General features: G+C 41.9%; 1 protein-coding gene across 2 annotated transcripts in view; it reads left to right on the top strand.

The window, feature by feature from the left end:
- Positions 1 to 12,621, top strand: part of dennd2b (DENN domain containing 2B) — a 44,809-nt gene that overhangs the window by 16,695 nt on the left and 15,493 nt on the right. For both annotated transcript variants that reach the window (XM_023399805.2, XM_023399804.2), the window contains exons 3-11: positions 646 to 1,920; positions 3,497 to 3,642; positions 7,632 to 7,753; positions 8,699 to 8,914; positions 9,316 to 9,412; positions 9,585 to 9,629; positions 10,067 to 10,251; positions 11,246 to 11,355; positions 11,986 to 12,055. In XM_023399805.2, coding sequence (XP_023255573.1) covers positions 646 to 1,920; positions 3,497 to 3,642; positions 7,632 to 7,753; positions 8,699 to 8,914; positions 9,316 to 9,412; positions 9,585 to 9,629; positions 10,067 to 10,251; positions 11,246 to 11,355; positions 11,986 to 12,055 — 2,266 coding nt within the window. The remainder of the gene's footprint in view (positions 1 to 645; positions 1,921 to 3,496; positions 3,643 to 7,631; positions 7,754 to 8,698; positions 8,915 to 9,315; positions 9,413 to 9,584; positions 9,630 to 10,066; positions 10,252 to 11,245; positions 11,356 to 11,985; positions 12,056 to 12,621) is intronic.

Raw genomic sequence — 12,621 nt, 5'->3', positions numbered from 1 at the left:
TTTAAGGAGGTGAGCACCGTGAGAAAGTGTGTGTGTGTGTGTGTGTGTGTGTGTGTGTGTGTGTGTGTGTGTGTGTGTGTGTGTGTCCGGTATGTGTGTGTGGTGAACAATGGTACAGTCAGCAGTGAGAGTCTGACTACTGTAGCACTTAGTATCACTTAGCTGTAGGGATCACGACTAGAGAGGAGCAGTGAGACTTTTACAGGTAAGACCGCTGTAATAAATTGTGCTTTCTGTGTGAGGTCCATGGTGATTCTCCTCAAGTTATTTTGATTAAGTGGAAAAATCCACAGTGGCATTTTAATGTAGTCTGTATTTCCTTTGGCCTTTATTTTAATCCCATGCTGCCAAAGACAGAATACTTTCCTGCGGATATTCTAAATAAGTGGCTCAGGTTTTCATTCTGCCTTTGATCTTTGAAGTAAAGTCAAACCTTTCAGCTGATTCTTTAAAGTTTTCACCCATTTGTTCCACATAGAGTTTCTGTTACTTTTCATGCTGCAGGGTTGAGTGGATTTGTTGACAGTTATTATTTGCCTCTTTTATTAATAGCCTGAAATGTTTGTTGTTGTTTTTTTTTTTTTTTTTCAGAGAAAATCGAAATGTGCACAGTTAATGTTCACACCTTTATTTGTCTTGCTTCAGGTGCCAGTCTACATCGCCGTGTCCTGTTCTCTCTGCCAGTCAGGGGCAGAGCCAGCAGCCACTCCTCAGCGACAGTGAGAACTCTGGTAAGCAGAGTAGGTACGTCCGCACTGACGGCAGGTTCCTGGTACGTGCTGGCTGGAACAGCAAGACAGCTAGCCTGTGCAGTGGTGCCTCTCTCACAGGTGACACTGACTCCCGAGGCTGTCTCACCAAGTCAAAGAGCATCAGCTGCCTGGACAACAGGCTCTCCATCTATAAGCCCCCCGTCCAAACCAAGTGCTGTCAGGAAAGTCAGGGTGCCCAGGACAAACAAGGGGATTTCTCTCCGGGAGAAGGACTTAACGGTAGGCCACTGAGCTGGAGTACACTCTCACTGGGACCGTCCTCTAACCAAAGCCACAAGCGCACACTCTCTCTCACCCGTTCAGTAGCAGGTGTTCCCTCCACTGCAATCCGCAAAAAGATCTCAGAATGGGAGTGCAGAAGGGTGGCTCTGCCTAGGATGAGCTTGTGTCTGGATAAAAGAGGAGGAGAGCGTGTAGGGGGCAGCGAGGGCTGCCCGAGCCTGCTCTCTTCTCCCTGTAGTGAGAAGACTTTTGACTTTAAGGGGGTTCGCAGGATGAGCACAGCATTCTCTGAATGCTCCTACACAGAGACGGAGGAAGAGGAAGGAGTTTCAGACAAAGATGGCCTAGGTCGCTTCCAGAAAAGGATAGGTAAGTCAGAGTCCTCAGGAACATTTGTACGTTCCCTGTCTGCTCGGAAAGAGACATCAGCAGTCCTCAACAGGATACAAAAGATAGAGCAAGCCCTGAAGGAGAATCCCAGCCCAGCCCCTCCACGTTATCTGAGTAATTGCTATGCTCCAGACAAGGCAAGACAAAAGTCTTTTATGATAGGTGACGACTTCGACAGTACATGCACCAGTAAGCGCAGCAGCATTTGCTCAGTGGCCACTGAGCCAGATACTGCTTTGGTGCCTGATAAGCTCTCTAAACTCAGACAAAGATTTAGTGTGAGCTCAGCCAGGTCTGAGAGCCCAGAACCACCCAGTCAACAGACCTCTGTTGGCACACCAGTAAACCCCTTACCTAAACCCAAACGCACTTTCGAGTATGACGCCAAACAGGACCAGAAGGGCGTTTCGCCAGCCAATGGACTACCTCCAAACAGAGCCTCCGAGTCTCCCCCGCCTCTGCCCTCCACCCCGGCACCCAGCATGACACGAGCGCCAAAGACCAAGGGGAGCACCCCTGCGAGAATCCATGACAGGTGAGAATATCAGTGTGCTTGTGTCTGTCCTTTAACTCAGATGAAAATACACAATAGCTTTGAAGGTCAGCTCAAGCAGAGTGGGCGGTATCAGTTTGTTTCCTGCATTCTCAGACAGTAAAACGTGTGTCTCTTGACCCCCCATCGGTGGTAAACATTCAAACAGTATGTACAGGAGATGCTTCTTCTGAGTGCAATATATGACCAACTGTAACTGTAAAGCTTGGGTGTTTGTGGTACACTGATTCTATACGCAGCATCTGTATCGACGCCAATACAGGTTGCCAACTCAGCTTTTAATGCCTTGTGTTACCTTACATAAAAATGATGAGGTACAGGAGACTGTATCAGGAGCGAAAAAGTTGCATCGGTGCACTACTATTGGGTGCTATGAGGAGTTTTGAAAGTTTTTAGCGTGTCTGAAGGGCTTGTGAGGAATTTGGAGTTTTTGCTTTGTTAGTGTTGTAGTTTAACAAGTTACTGATCAGTGATCAGTAACTCTACTCTGATTTGTTTTTAGTTAAATGTGAAGTGTAGATCAGTGTTGAATCAGTTGTCATGTTTCCCAGAATTGAAGAATAATAATACTTTTCACTTCAGGTAAATAGCACCATAGGTTACGATGAGGTTAATGCCTACTGGATATCAATGATAAAAGCAGCTCATGCTAAAAATAACTGATGTATTGTATAGAAATGTCTGATAGCTTCTTCTCCAGAAATTCATGTTGGTCTATAAAAAGATCTGGTAATTTAAACCCACACAAATCTACAGTATTTTCTTACTCAAGAAGAAACTCACTCGTACTTTGCCTGTAACTGACAACACTCTGAATCTGGTAAATGTAGTCTACTGTTTTCTTTTTTAATTATTGACTTATAGCTCTCAGAATCAGAAATCCTCAGTTTTTTGTGTGAGGGTGGGGCCTCTCCAGATTGCCCCTATGTGAAATGGGGATGAAATCCTTAAACAATCTTCCCTCGGACTCTGTGTTTAACATTCCTGTGGCTCTAGCAAATTCAGACCAAGTTTAAAAGCCACAAGCTGTCGATGGCGCGACATGACTGTAGATCCCTGCACTAATGTAGCTCAAGTTCCTCTGCGCTGCCTTGACATGTGATGTGTACCTTACATTGTACAAAGAACACGGAAATAGTAAGATATCTGCATGTTTACTTGTGACTTATCAGGAATTTCCTTGTGATTTGAGCACATTTGGATCATGATGTTTCTCTTTTTTTCTGTATTTTATAATTAGTACTTCTGATTTAAGGCTTTTGGGGGATAAGACAGTGGTCTGGACATGTGTTTATAACCACTAGAAGTATCTTCACCACCTGTCCATCCTTTCTCTGTTTCCAGATGGCAAGTGGAGACTGTTAAAAGTAAAACTGTCTGTCTGGACTATTTTTAAATGCATCTGGATTTTTTCTGTCTACTCTTATCTGTCTACCTTCTTTTAGGCAGACACTGAATTGAATCTTACTGATTCTTTCTCTTTATAATTTTGTCTGTGCAACTATGCAACAGTCTTTCTCCATCTTGGTCTGTTTTGACTTGCTTTGTTTATTTCTAGAGAATCGTGTGAGTCGGAGGATGCTACCAGTCTACCATCTTCATATCCATCCTCACCTACAGAGAATGGCGCACTGACCACAGACACACGGAGTCGACCCAGTTCCAAAAGCACTTTAGAGGAGAATGCCTATGAGGACATAGTGGGTAAGCACACTGGTTCACTGGCTTTGAAAACAGGAGAGATTCATTTCACTCACTGGTTTCTGTCTGACCAGGATCACTCTTGGATGCAGTTTAGAGTCGAATGATGAGCCAGTTAATTAACTGATCGATCTTCAGAAAATGAATTGGCAACTCAAATAAAATTCGATTAATCATATGTCACTTTTAAGGATAAAAATGACAGGAAAGCTTCTTGAATGTGAATATTTAGTAGTTTTCCAATTCTCCGCTATGATAGTAAACTGAATATCTTTGTGTCTTGGATTGCTGGTCAGACAAAACAACATGTAAATGTCCACTTGGACTTTGGGAAACTGTGGTTGGACACTTTTCACCATTTTCTGACAATTTATGGACCAAACAATGACTCGAAACGAAAATAATTGTTACTGATGGCACCAAAAGAGTTCAACTCATACCTAGGAAATCATTTGAATTTGATCATTAGTTATAAGCGAGACAGTGGCAGTAAGTTAGTAATCTTCGATACCGATGGAGCATTAAAGCTATCTCGGGTGAAACTCTGCAGTGAGAGTTTGCGGTGAACGGATTTAGTATTTATGACGATGTACTTCCATCTATTTGCACATGTAATGGAATGTTTATAATAAATCAACAATATCGACACTCGCATTAAATTAAAAGTGATATTCCCCTGTATCACAGGATATGTGTTGGTTTGTGTTCAGAACTTTGTGTGAAGAGTAAATGCAAACATTGCATTGGTATTGTGAATGCAGATGTTTTAGTGATAATATGACGATGATAGCCCCTGTGCAGCATGGCATATTGTAATAAGATTGTGAGGTTAACTCCTCCTCCTGCAGCTGCCTCATGTTGAGGTGTTGGGTGCAGAAACAGTCTCAATGTGGGAGCAAGTCAATGAACACTCCTGGACATAAGATCAATGGATAAAGTGGTTGTATATGTTGCATTTTACTATAATGATTGTCTGGTTGTCTACATATTTCACACTGCTGTCCTGTTCTCTACTGACAGTAAAGCATTACAAGCCTCTTAGTGACACGTTTCTCACTGTAAACAGGATCAACCCAGTACTTCTCTGAGATAATGTGTGTATGAAATGCTGCACATAGTTTAGAGCCAAATTCCTTTCCACTAGCAAATGACCCCAGGCCTTCTGCCCAGTCCAGTTGCCAGCTCCCCCAGTGCATACTTAATGCTGTGGAAATGTGTGTCAGTGTGAGTATAGTCTCATGATGAAGCTTGGATTTCAGATGCAGTTAAAAGTTTTCACACTGAAATATTTTTCATGATAAATGCTCAGTGTTGACCAAATAAGGGTTGATTTTTTTTTTTATCTGCCAGTATTAAATTACAAGTGGCCATGTTGTTCTTGAGTCAGTCATCAGTGTGCTCATAAGCTTTTTTTTTTTTTTTTTTTAAGGTGGGGATGTGCAGTAGTCTCAGAGAGAGTGTCAGGGCATGACTGATTTTCATGTGAATCCCAACAAAGCCCCCATTGTTCATGCAGCACTGTGAACATGGAGTTCGCAGGTCGGAGATGCACTTTTGCCAATCTCTGTTTGTTCCTGACACAGACATTGTCTTTGAGTGAGTTTGAAATTGCTTCAGCTATTTTCAAACAAAAGCTTTAAAACTGAAGACCTAATGGAGGAGGGCAGTTTCCACCACCACTACGCGGTGGTTTTACAGGTCAGATGATCTATTTGAAAAGCAGCCACAGCAGCAGGAAATAAGCCATGTTTTGGTCCCTCTGTGCCCTTATTTTTAACAAGCATCTCATACAGACAACCCCACATGTTTTCTGAACTCCAAGAGGACATCTTGGCTTCCTAAGCTTGGAAGCTCTTGGGAGGACATTCACTCGCGCCTTTTGGCACCTGCACTTGATGTTAGACGTTTACCTTAAAAGTGGAAGTTTGTGACCAGTGTTACAGTATTACTACGATTACATGGAAAATTTTGATACTAAGCGACTGTTGTAAGTGCTTTACCAAGTGTATGTGATTGATGGAGTGCCAGTGAGTGATCTGTTTACAGACTGATGAATCACAACCTGTGCACCAGTGGTGCTATGATTCATCTGTTTGCATCATCGAGTGTGTTACGTTTACTGTCAGGTGGTGTCTGCTCTTAATTGTGGGAATTAATCTGGGCAACTGGTGTATTTAATGAGTAATTCAAGTTTTAATCAAGTTACACTTCTACATACTGCTGTACACACAGTTGGACCTGTGATTTTGTTATTCTTTGGTGTAAAACATGCCAAAAATACAATGCATTTCACCCTCATAATTCCTTCAGTGTGGTTACAAGCAGACTAGATTCATGACTGACACACTGTGTGGTTTGTGGTGCTGCCAGATGTTCATCCAAAACTGTAACCTGTGTTTTGAGTGGGTGAGCAGTGCCACTACACTGTGGCTTGTCCACTTTACAGATAATCTGATACTGACACTGTTGGTATAGTTTATTCTGTGCCTCGCCCTGCCCAGAGAGTCCATTGTGTACACAGAAATGTACAATCACAGTTTGCAGCCGAGGTGTGTCCCCTCCCGGTATAATACTCTGTGTCTGGGAGTATGTTAGAGAGAGATGTGGATGTTAGTAATCAGAGGAGTAGATTAGTACCCTCCAGTACGTAAGCAGCTATATAGACATATCATTTTCCCAGCAGGCTCTCATTACAGTATTGCTTCGGTTTAATGGGGTAGCAGCACAACATGGGGTGAGACTAAGCCCTCTTATTCTGTTCCTAAGTTTTCATGATGCACAGAAAATCACTCCAGTAAGCTAATTTACTGTGTGACACAGCATAACGCTCTAAAGATCCCTGGCAGTGTCTGTCAGCGGCATATGTGTGCATGGGTTTGTGTATTTACAGACAGGCTCAATAATTAACCCTAAAATAGATAACAGAACAAAGCTCTGCTTGTAGGTTAATCTTCAATGTTTTTAAAATACTCACTCACTGTTTGAGAAGCGGAGTTCATCGGGTTTTCCACTGATGTACTCAGGAAGAAGGAACCCAGCTACCAAATAGATTTTTGTTCTTTCCCTCTCTGCTGACAGATAACACTGCTTTTCTTTCTTATAAAAGTTCCTCTCATGCATTTCGACGCCATCTGGCTCTGTTTTTATTCTTCACTGTGGTTTCTTCACTTTCTCACAACCTTTTTTCAGACCCTGCCAAAAAGCTATTCTCAGAGCACATGTCTGAATAGACATGGACTGTGGTGTTACACAAGTTTTCGCTTTATTGAAGTTGGCCTTCTGCCAGGTGACATCAGAGAGAGCAGTGCCGTGTAATGTTCCCTTTCTTTCCTTTTCTGCTATCATTTGCTGACTGAAGTCTGTGCTTATTGTAACTTCTTGAAATAAAGGGTGGCATTTTTTTAAATGAATGACAATTAATTGAAAATTGAGACCCCCGGTAAGAGTATGAACTATCCTTTTTAAACCTTATTGCTTTTGCTTTATTTGCAGTTCCACAATATGTTTTCATTTTCCATATCCAAATATATACTTGAGTGAAATAGAAAAAACATGTCTTGCAAATGTTATTATAATTACATATTTGTGCATGAAAATTTAACTCTTTAAGTTTAAGAAGATGACCCTCCTCTCCATCTCTTACAGCAGACAGTTTGCATGCCTGGACAGTGACTCATCAGTAGTGTTGTGTCCAGAAGTTTCAGCTGGGCCCACTGGGGCCTGCGCGGCCCAGTGCCAACAGTAACTGTTTTGAAAAAAGGGAGTCCACTTGAGCCAGCTGGGAGTGACCTCTGACTTACCTTTCATGACTCATCTCTTCTCAGACTAACCATACGGAGGCCCTTTTGTGCACCCTGAAACCTTTTACCGCCTTTTTACCCTTTTTGACCCCACAGCGTCGTGTGTCTTGTGTCGGAAAACAGCATGTCCATGGACAGATGCTAGCTGATATTATATTTGAACTATATTGACCATTTACTTCATCCCTACAGAGAAGGAGAACCCATATGAGGACGTTGACCTGAAGCGGAAGAGTTTGGGTCGGAAGTCTTGCCTGTTGGAGAGCAACAGATCTTGGACCACCATGGACAGGAAGCTGAGCTCTCCCCCTCAGGTAAGTCATAAGCCTGCTGGGATCAGCAGCACTGTGAGTAGACATAATAGATATGTTTTCTCGTGGTAATGTGAATCCCCTCACTATGTGCCAGTGCTGAATACTGGACAAGATCTTTTCAAGAAACTCACACCTCATTTGTGGCGCTACAGGAAACAGTTTGATATGTTTAGACCTGGTGATGTTTCACAGAAAGGCACATCTGCAGATTTAGCTTCCTCTCCTCAATGCTCAAGTACTTGTCTCACTAAACAAAGTGAGGACACCCATGGTTACTTGTGGTAACAACAAGTTTGGTTTAATACTCCAGCAAACTCCTAGTGAAGTGTCTCTGTCAGGAATACAACAGAGCAACTGCTTTATCTGTTTACAGTGCAGCCAAACAAATCTGTGTTGTTTTGATAAAATCATGAATTATACTGTTTTCTGCACAAAACTGCAGGGTACAGTAAAGTTACTTTTCTGAGGAGTTAGAGGTGTGCAGTCTGTTGGCTGTGACTCTTCCTTTTGGTTCAATTACCCCTTTTTGTGGATGTATTTTTGATGACTTGTCGCTGTCAGTGCAAACCTCTGGAACAAATACATTGCGCTTCCAGTGATTGCTTCACAATAAAAGTCACCTTGTGTTCCCTTGGTTGAACAATGAAATGAAATTAGAAACATTAAGATTAAATTTCCTTCATCGTTTCCTGTAAATCCCTCATTCTTTGGAAGGCAATTTGAATCCAGCGCAGGAATGGTGGCCCCCAGCGTTATCAATGAACTACAATGTATAAAGAGATAATTACCACAAAAATTAGGTTCGAGTTCATGAATATCTTGATGATTATAACTTTAAGGAAAATTTCTTGAGTTAATGCACTTTGATAACGATTTATAAAACCCTACAAATAAATGAATGAAATGTAACAAACCTTGCATATTTTTTTTTTTTTCTCTGACTAGTTGCCTTCTAAACCCAGTAGCCAGTCCCTACGCCTTACTGGTCCGAGCGACAGGAAGAGCCACCGGTTGTCACAGTTATCCAAGCGCTACAGCCATGATGAAATGCTGCTTCTCCCTCAAATGGGTGTATCATCTTCACCTTGTGGCCTGCTGGATGATAGCCTCTGTAGCACCAGTGATACCCTTGCTTCACACAGGCACTGGAGGATCCCCAAGGTACACACTGCTAGATCCTACTCAAACACCTACACTAAGTCCAAGCAGATCTCTGGCTGTGTTCTCCGTCCTTTCCTGCTTCACAGACCTGCTCAGGTTTCTTGGTCATAGTCAGAGCAGCTCTGGATCACTGGTAATTCCTCAGTTTGGAAAAGATGTTTTCAAAACACATTGCCTCGATGCATGTAATTACTGCATGGGTTTCAGCCCTCATGGTGCCTTTTCTCAAGAACTCTCCTTGAAGCCTTTCAGTTTTCTTTTTCAGCAACCCTTAAAGCACATATGCATTGTTTTACGCTGTTACTTTTGGCAAGGTATACCCACTACTTCCTCTATACTTAGAATCAAAAAAACAAAACTTCAGATTCCCCAACAGAGAATTTCCCCTTGCCTGATTACAGCTGGTCCAGAGGATTAACTCCATTTACTGCACTAAACGTGGGAAGAAGAGGCTGAAGAAGCTGTCCATATCAAATATTGAGACTACATCTCTGAGAGGTAAGGGCTCTCTGTATTCCCTTTATCCGCGTGCCAGAAAAGTGAGTAAATATTTGCGTCTTAGCCACCCACATAGAGTTCTCACTGTGCCCCTCTCATCACATAAGCATGTTTGTGAAATTGCCCTTTGACCCGTAGAAAACCTTCTTGTCTGTCTCATGTCTGCCTCCAGATGACAACAGTGAGAGTGAGAGCGACTCTGATGACAGGTTCAAAGGTGAGCGTCCATCTGCAGGGGTGATGTGCTACACTTCTGCTAGCTGTGAACTTTTTCTCTGTGCTGTTCTTCTCTGTGATGTTTTTCTCAGTGCTTGTGCAACAGCTTCCCAGTTTTGGATGTAACAATGTGACCCGGCTTGACCGGACAGACCACAGAATTGTAATTTGCCATATGCACGGATTATCAGGAGACCACACAACATTTATCATGTCTAGATTCAATGACAGGAATGAATACTGATGAGATTTAGTGATGTTTTCTCTCTGTTTTGGACGCTTCTGTGGCGTCAGTAAAAATGAATTACACCAATACGTACATTACCCAACTGGCTGAAGGTTAATACCCTATGAACCTTAGATTTACATACTGAAGTGGAATTTGTAGTTTTGTTTAGACAATGAATTTTATTTATTAATGCTCCCTTTCCTCCTCAGCTCACACCCAGAGGCTGTTGAAACTGCAGTCCATCCTTCGTCGGGCCCCTAGCTACCGCACACTGGAGCTGCAGCTCATTGAGTGGCAGGAGAGAGAGCTCTTTGAGTATTTTGTGGTCGTTTCACTAAAAAAGAAACCCAGCAAAAACTCCTATTCCCCAGAGGTTACCTACCAGTTCCCCAAGGTAAAAGCATGAAAGTCATAACTGAATCCTGCTGCGAATCCTCTCACCATTTACACCTGACATAACATGAATCCTCAATGACTGAATTATTTTCACGTGGGGCAAAAAGTCCATGTGGCAGTGCATTTAAGGACCTCACCATTGGTTTAAGTGTTTTAGCTGTTTTCTTATGCTCATGATAGTCAGAGCTGCATTATTATCAGTGTTGAAAGCCTCTGATAGCAGGAACTGATTTTAAAAAAACACTTGCTGTAGTGTGTTAATCTGTCCAGGTGACTGCGACAAAGATGCAAAGACAGTAGCATTTAAAACTTGTTTGACATAGTTAATATTGTCTGGACAATTGGAGGTGATGATGGAGATGAACTGTTGATTTTCAGTTTTCACAAGCAAATGTAATCCAGTTAAGTCATATTTAGACAGTCTGTAAGATGGACGGATAAAGCTTGTTAGAACAAGAGCTCATTATGTATTACAGGATTTTCAGAGGTTTACCACTGTGAGCTTTTAGTCAGGGATTCCTGCAGAAGTGTGTATGCTGGAAATCATGTTGCATTAGTGTTTGCTTTTAAAATAGAAATTAATATTTCTGTGAGCTTTTCACACATGATTGTGCAGGTTGTCTACAATTTCATTTTGTACGGGCAATTAAGATTTATAACATAGAGCCTGGGGAGTCTTGGGAGTCTGTTTACAGTTAAAAATGACCAGAATCCATTTATGAGGCAGGGACGTGTTGTTATTTATTGTTATTTAACTTTTGGTTCAGCAGACGTGTCCCCTGGGAGAGTGGTACATCTCAGCCAGCCAGGGGAAACACTCTGTTGTTGAGTTAATGAGGACTGGAGGGGGCAAAGGTTTAACCTTGTATGGGAGAAATGATAGTCTGGTCATTTACTGGTCAGACTCACATTCATGTGGATCTGGAAAAAGAAGGACAGAGTTATCTGAAAGAGAAGAAGCTGACTGAAACACCTCTTCTCTCCTCTCACAGCTAGAGAGGCCCACCAAGCAGATGCGGGAGGCAGAACAGAGGCTCAAAGCCATTCCTCAGTTCTGTTTCCCAGATGCAAAAGACTGGAGTCCCGTCTCTGAGTACAACAGGTATGACCAACAATCCTCTGTGTACAGTGTCAACTCTTTATAACTAAGTGGTCTATTAACGGTGGACTCCTGCAATTACACATTCAAGGTTGGGGAACTCGTGAGAGGCCTGGTTAAAAAATATAGTATAGTCAAATCAAAATAGCGAAGGCCAAGATATCTTTACTTTTAGTCCCTAGAATGAATCAGAAAACACAGGATTTATCCTACACTTCCCATGAAGCAAACCATATCATTAAGGTTGTTTTCTCTGTTCTCAGTTCTCTGACTTCTGATTTTCCATTCAACCTTTTGTGATCACATCACATGGTATCAGTTGTTGGCAGATATGTAAATTAAGGTTTAGAGGGAACATATATTTATTGTCATAGTTAACAGAAATAACTACTGTCCAAAACTGAATTTTTTGAGACTGTGTTATCATTAATAATTTATCAACACGGCTTATCATTGTGATTATCTTTCAAACACCTCCACCCTTGTTGCTGGCATGTAGGATAAAATCTTTCATAAATTGTGCCAGACCCAACAGAAATTCTGTGCCTTATGTTTTTTATTCTAATATGTTGACTGCACGTGTGTGTGCCTTTGTGTCCATTCTCATGTGTACACATTTGTTTTTTGCTGCAGCGAGACCTTCTCCTTCATGCTGACGGGAGAGGACGGCAGCAGGAGGTTTGGGTACTGCAGACGCCTGCTGGTAAGCCACTGGTTAACTGTCCATCCTCTGCTCCCTGTTCACACCCTGCTGAGCCCTGTTTGTTGTGACTGAGTTTTTTATGTGACCATGTGATACTGTTTCCCTGTGGAGCATGACCATCCACTGTGGCAGCAGGAAAGAGATCATATTGACAAAAAAGGGGGGAAAAACCTTGTGTTAAAAGGTTATTTATGGTTTATGTATAGTTTTCTTTTTTTTAAAAAAAAAAGGCACACACAACATCCACTCACTCATAATTATAGCAGCTGATCAGCATGATGGTCCGGGGACCTGTCATCCTTTTGTTGTTGTTCAAGTTTGCCCAGGAAATACCTATGGCTAGCAGCAGTAACAGAAACATCTGGAATAACAAACATTCACACCACATTGCTAACAGAGATTTTATTGTTTAATTTTCAATATATAAATCTGTCTTTTTAAATATATTTTGAATTTGATATAAATGGACCTCAGAGAGACAAATTAACAAATGTATCTCAGAGGGAAGTAACCAAATACTATTCAAACAGAGTTGATACTGCAAACATTTGATAGTCGTCATAAAG

Source organism: Seriola lalandi, unplaced genomic scaffold, assembly GCF_002814215.2.
Source record: "Seriola lalandi dorsalis isolate HSWRI2012SDOR001 ecotype SW California unplaced genomic scaffold, Sedor1 jcf7180002052120, whole genome shotgun sequence".
Lineage (NCBI taxonomy): Eukaryota > Metazoa > Chordata > Actinopteri > Carangiformes > Carangidae > Seriola > Seriola lalandi.
Note: the sequence above shows the minus strand (reverse complement) of the source record. Positions and strands in the feature narration are given on the sequence as shown.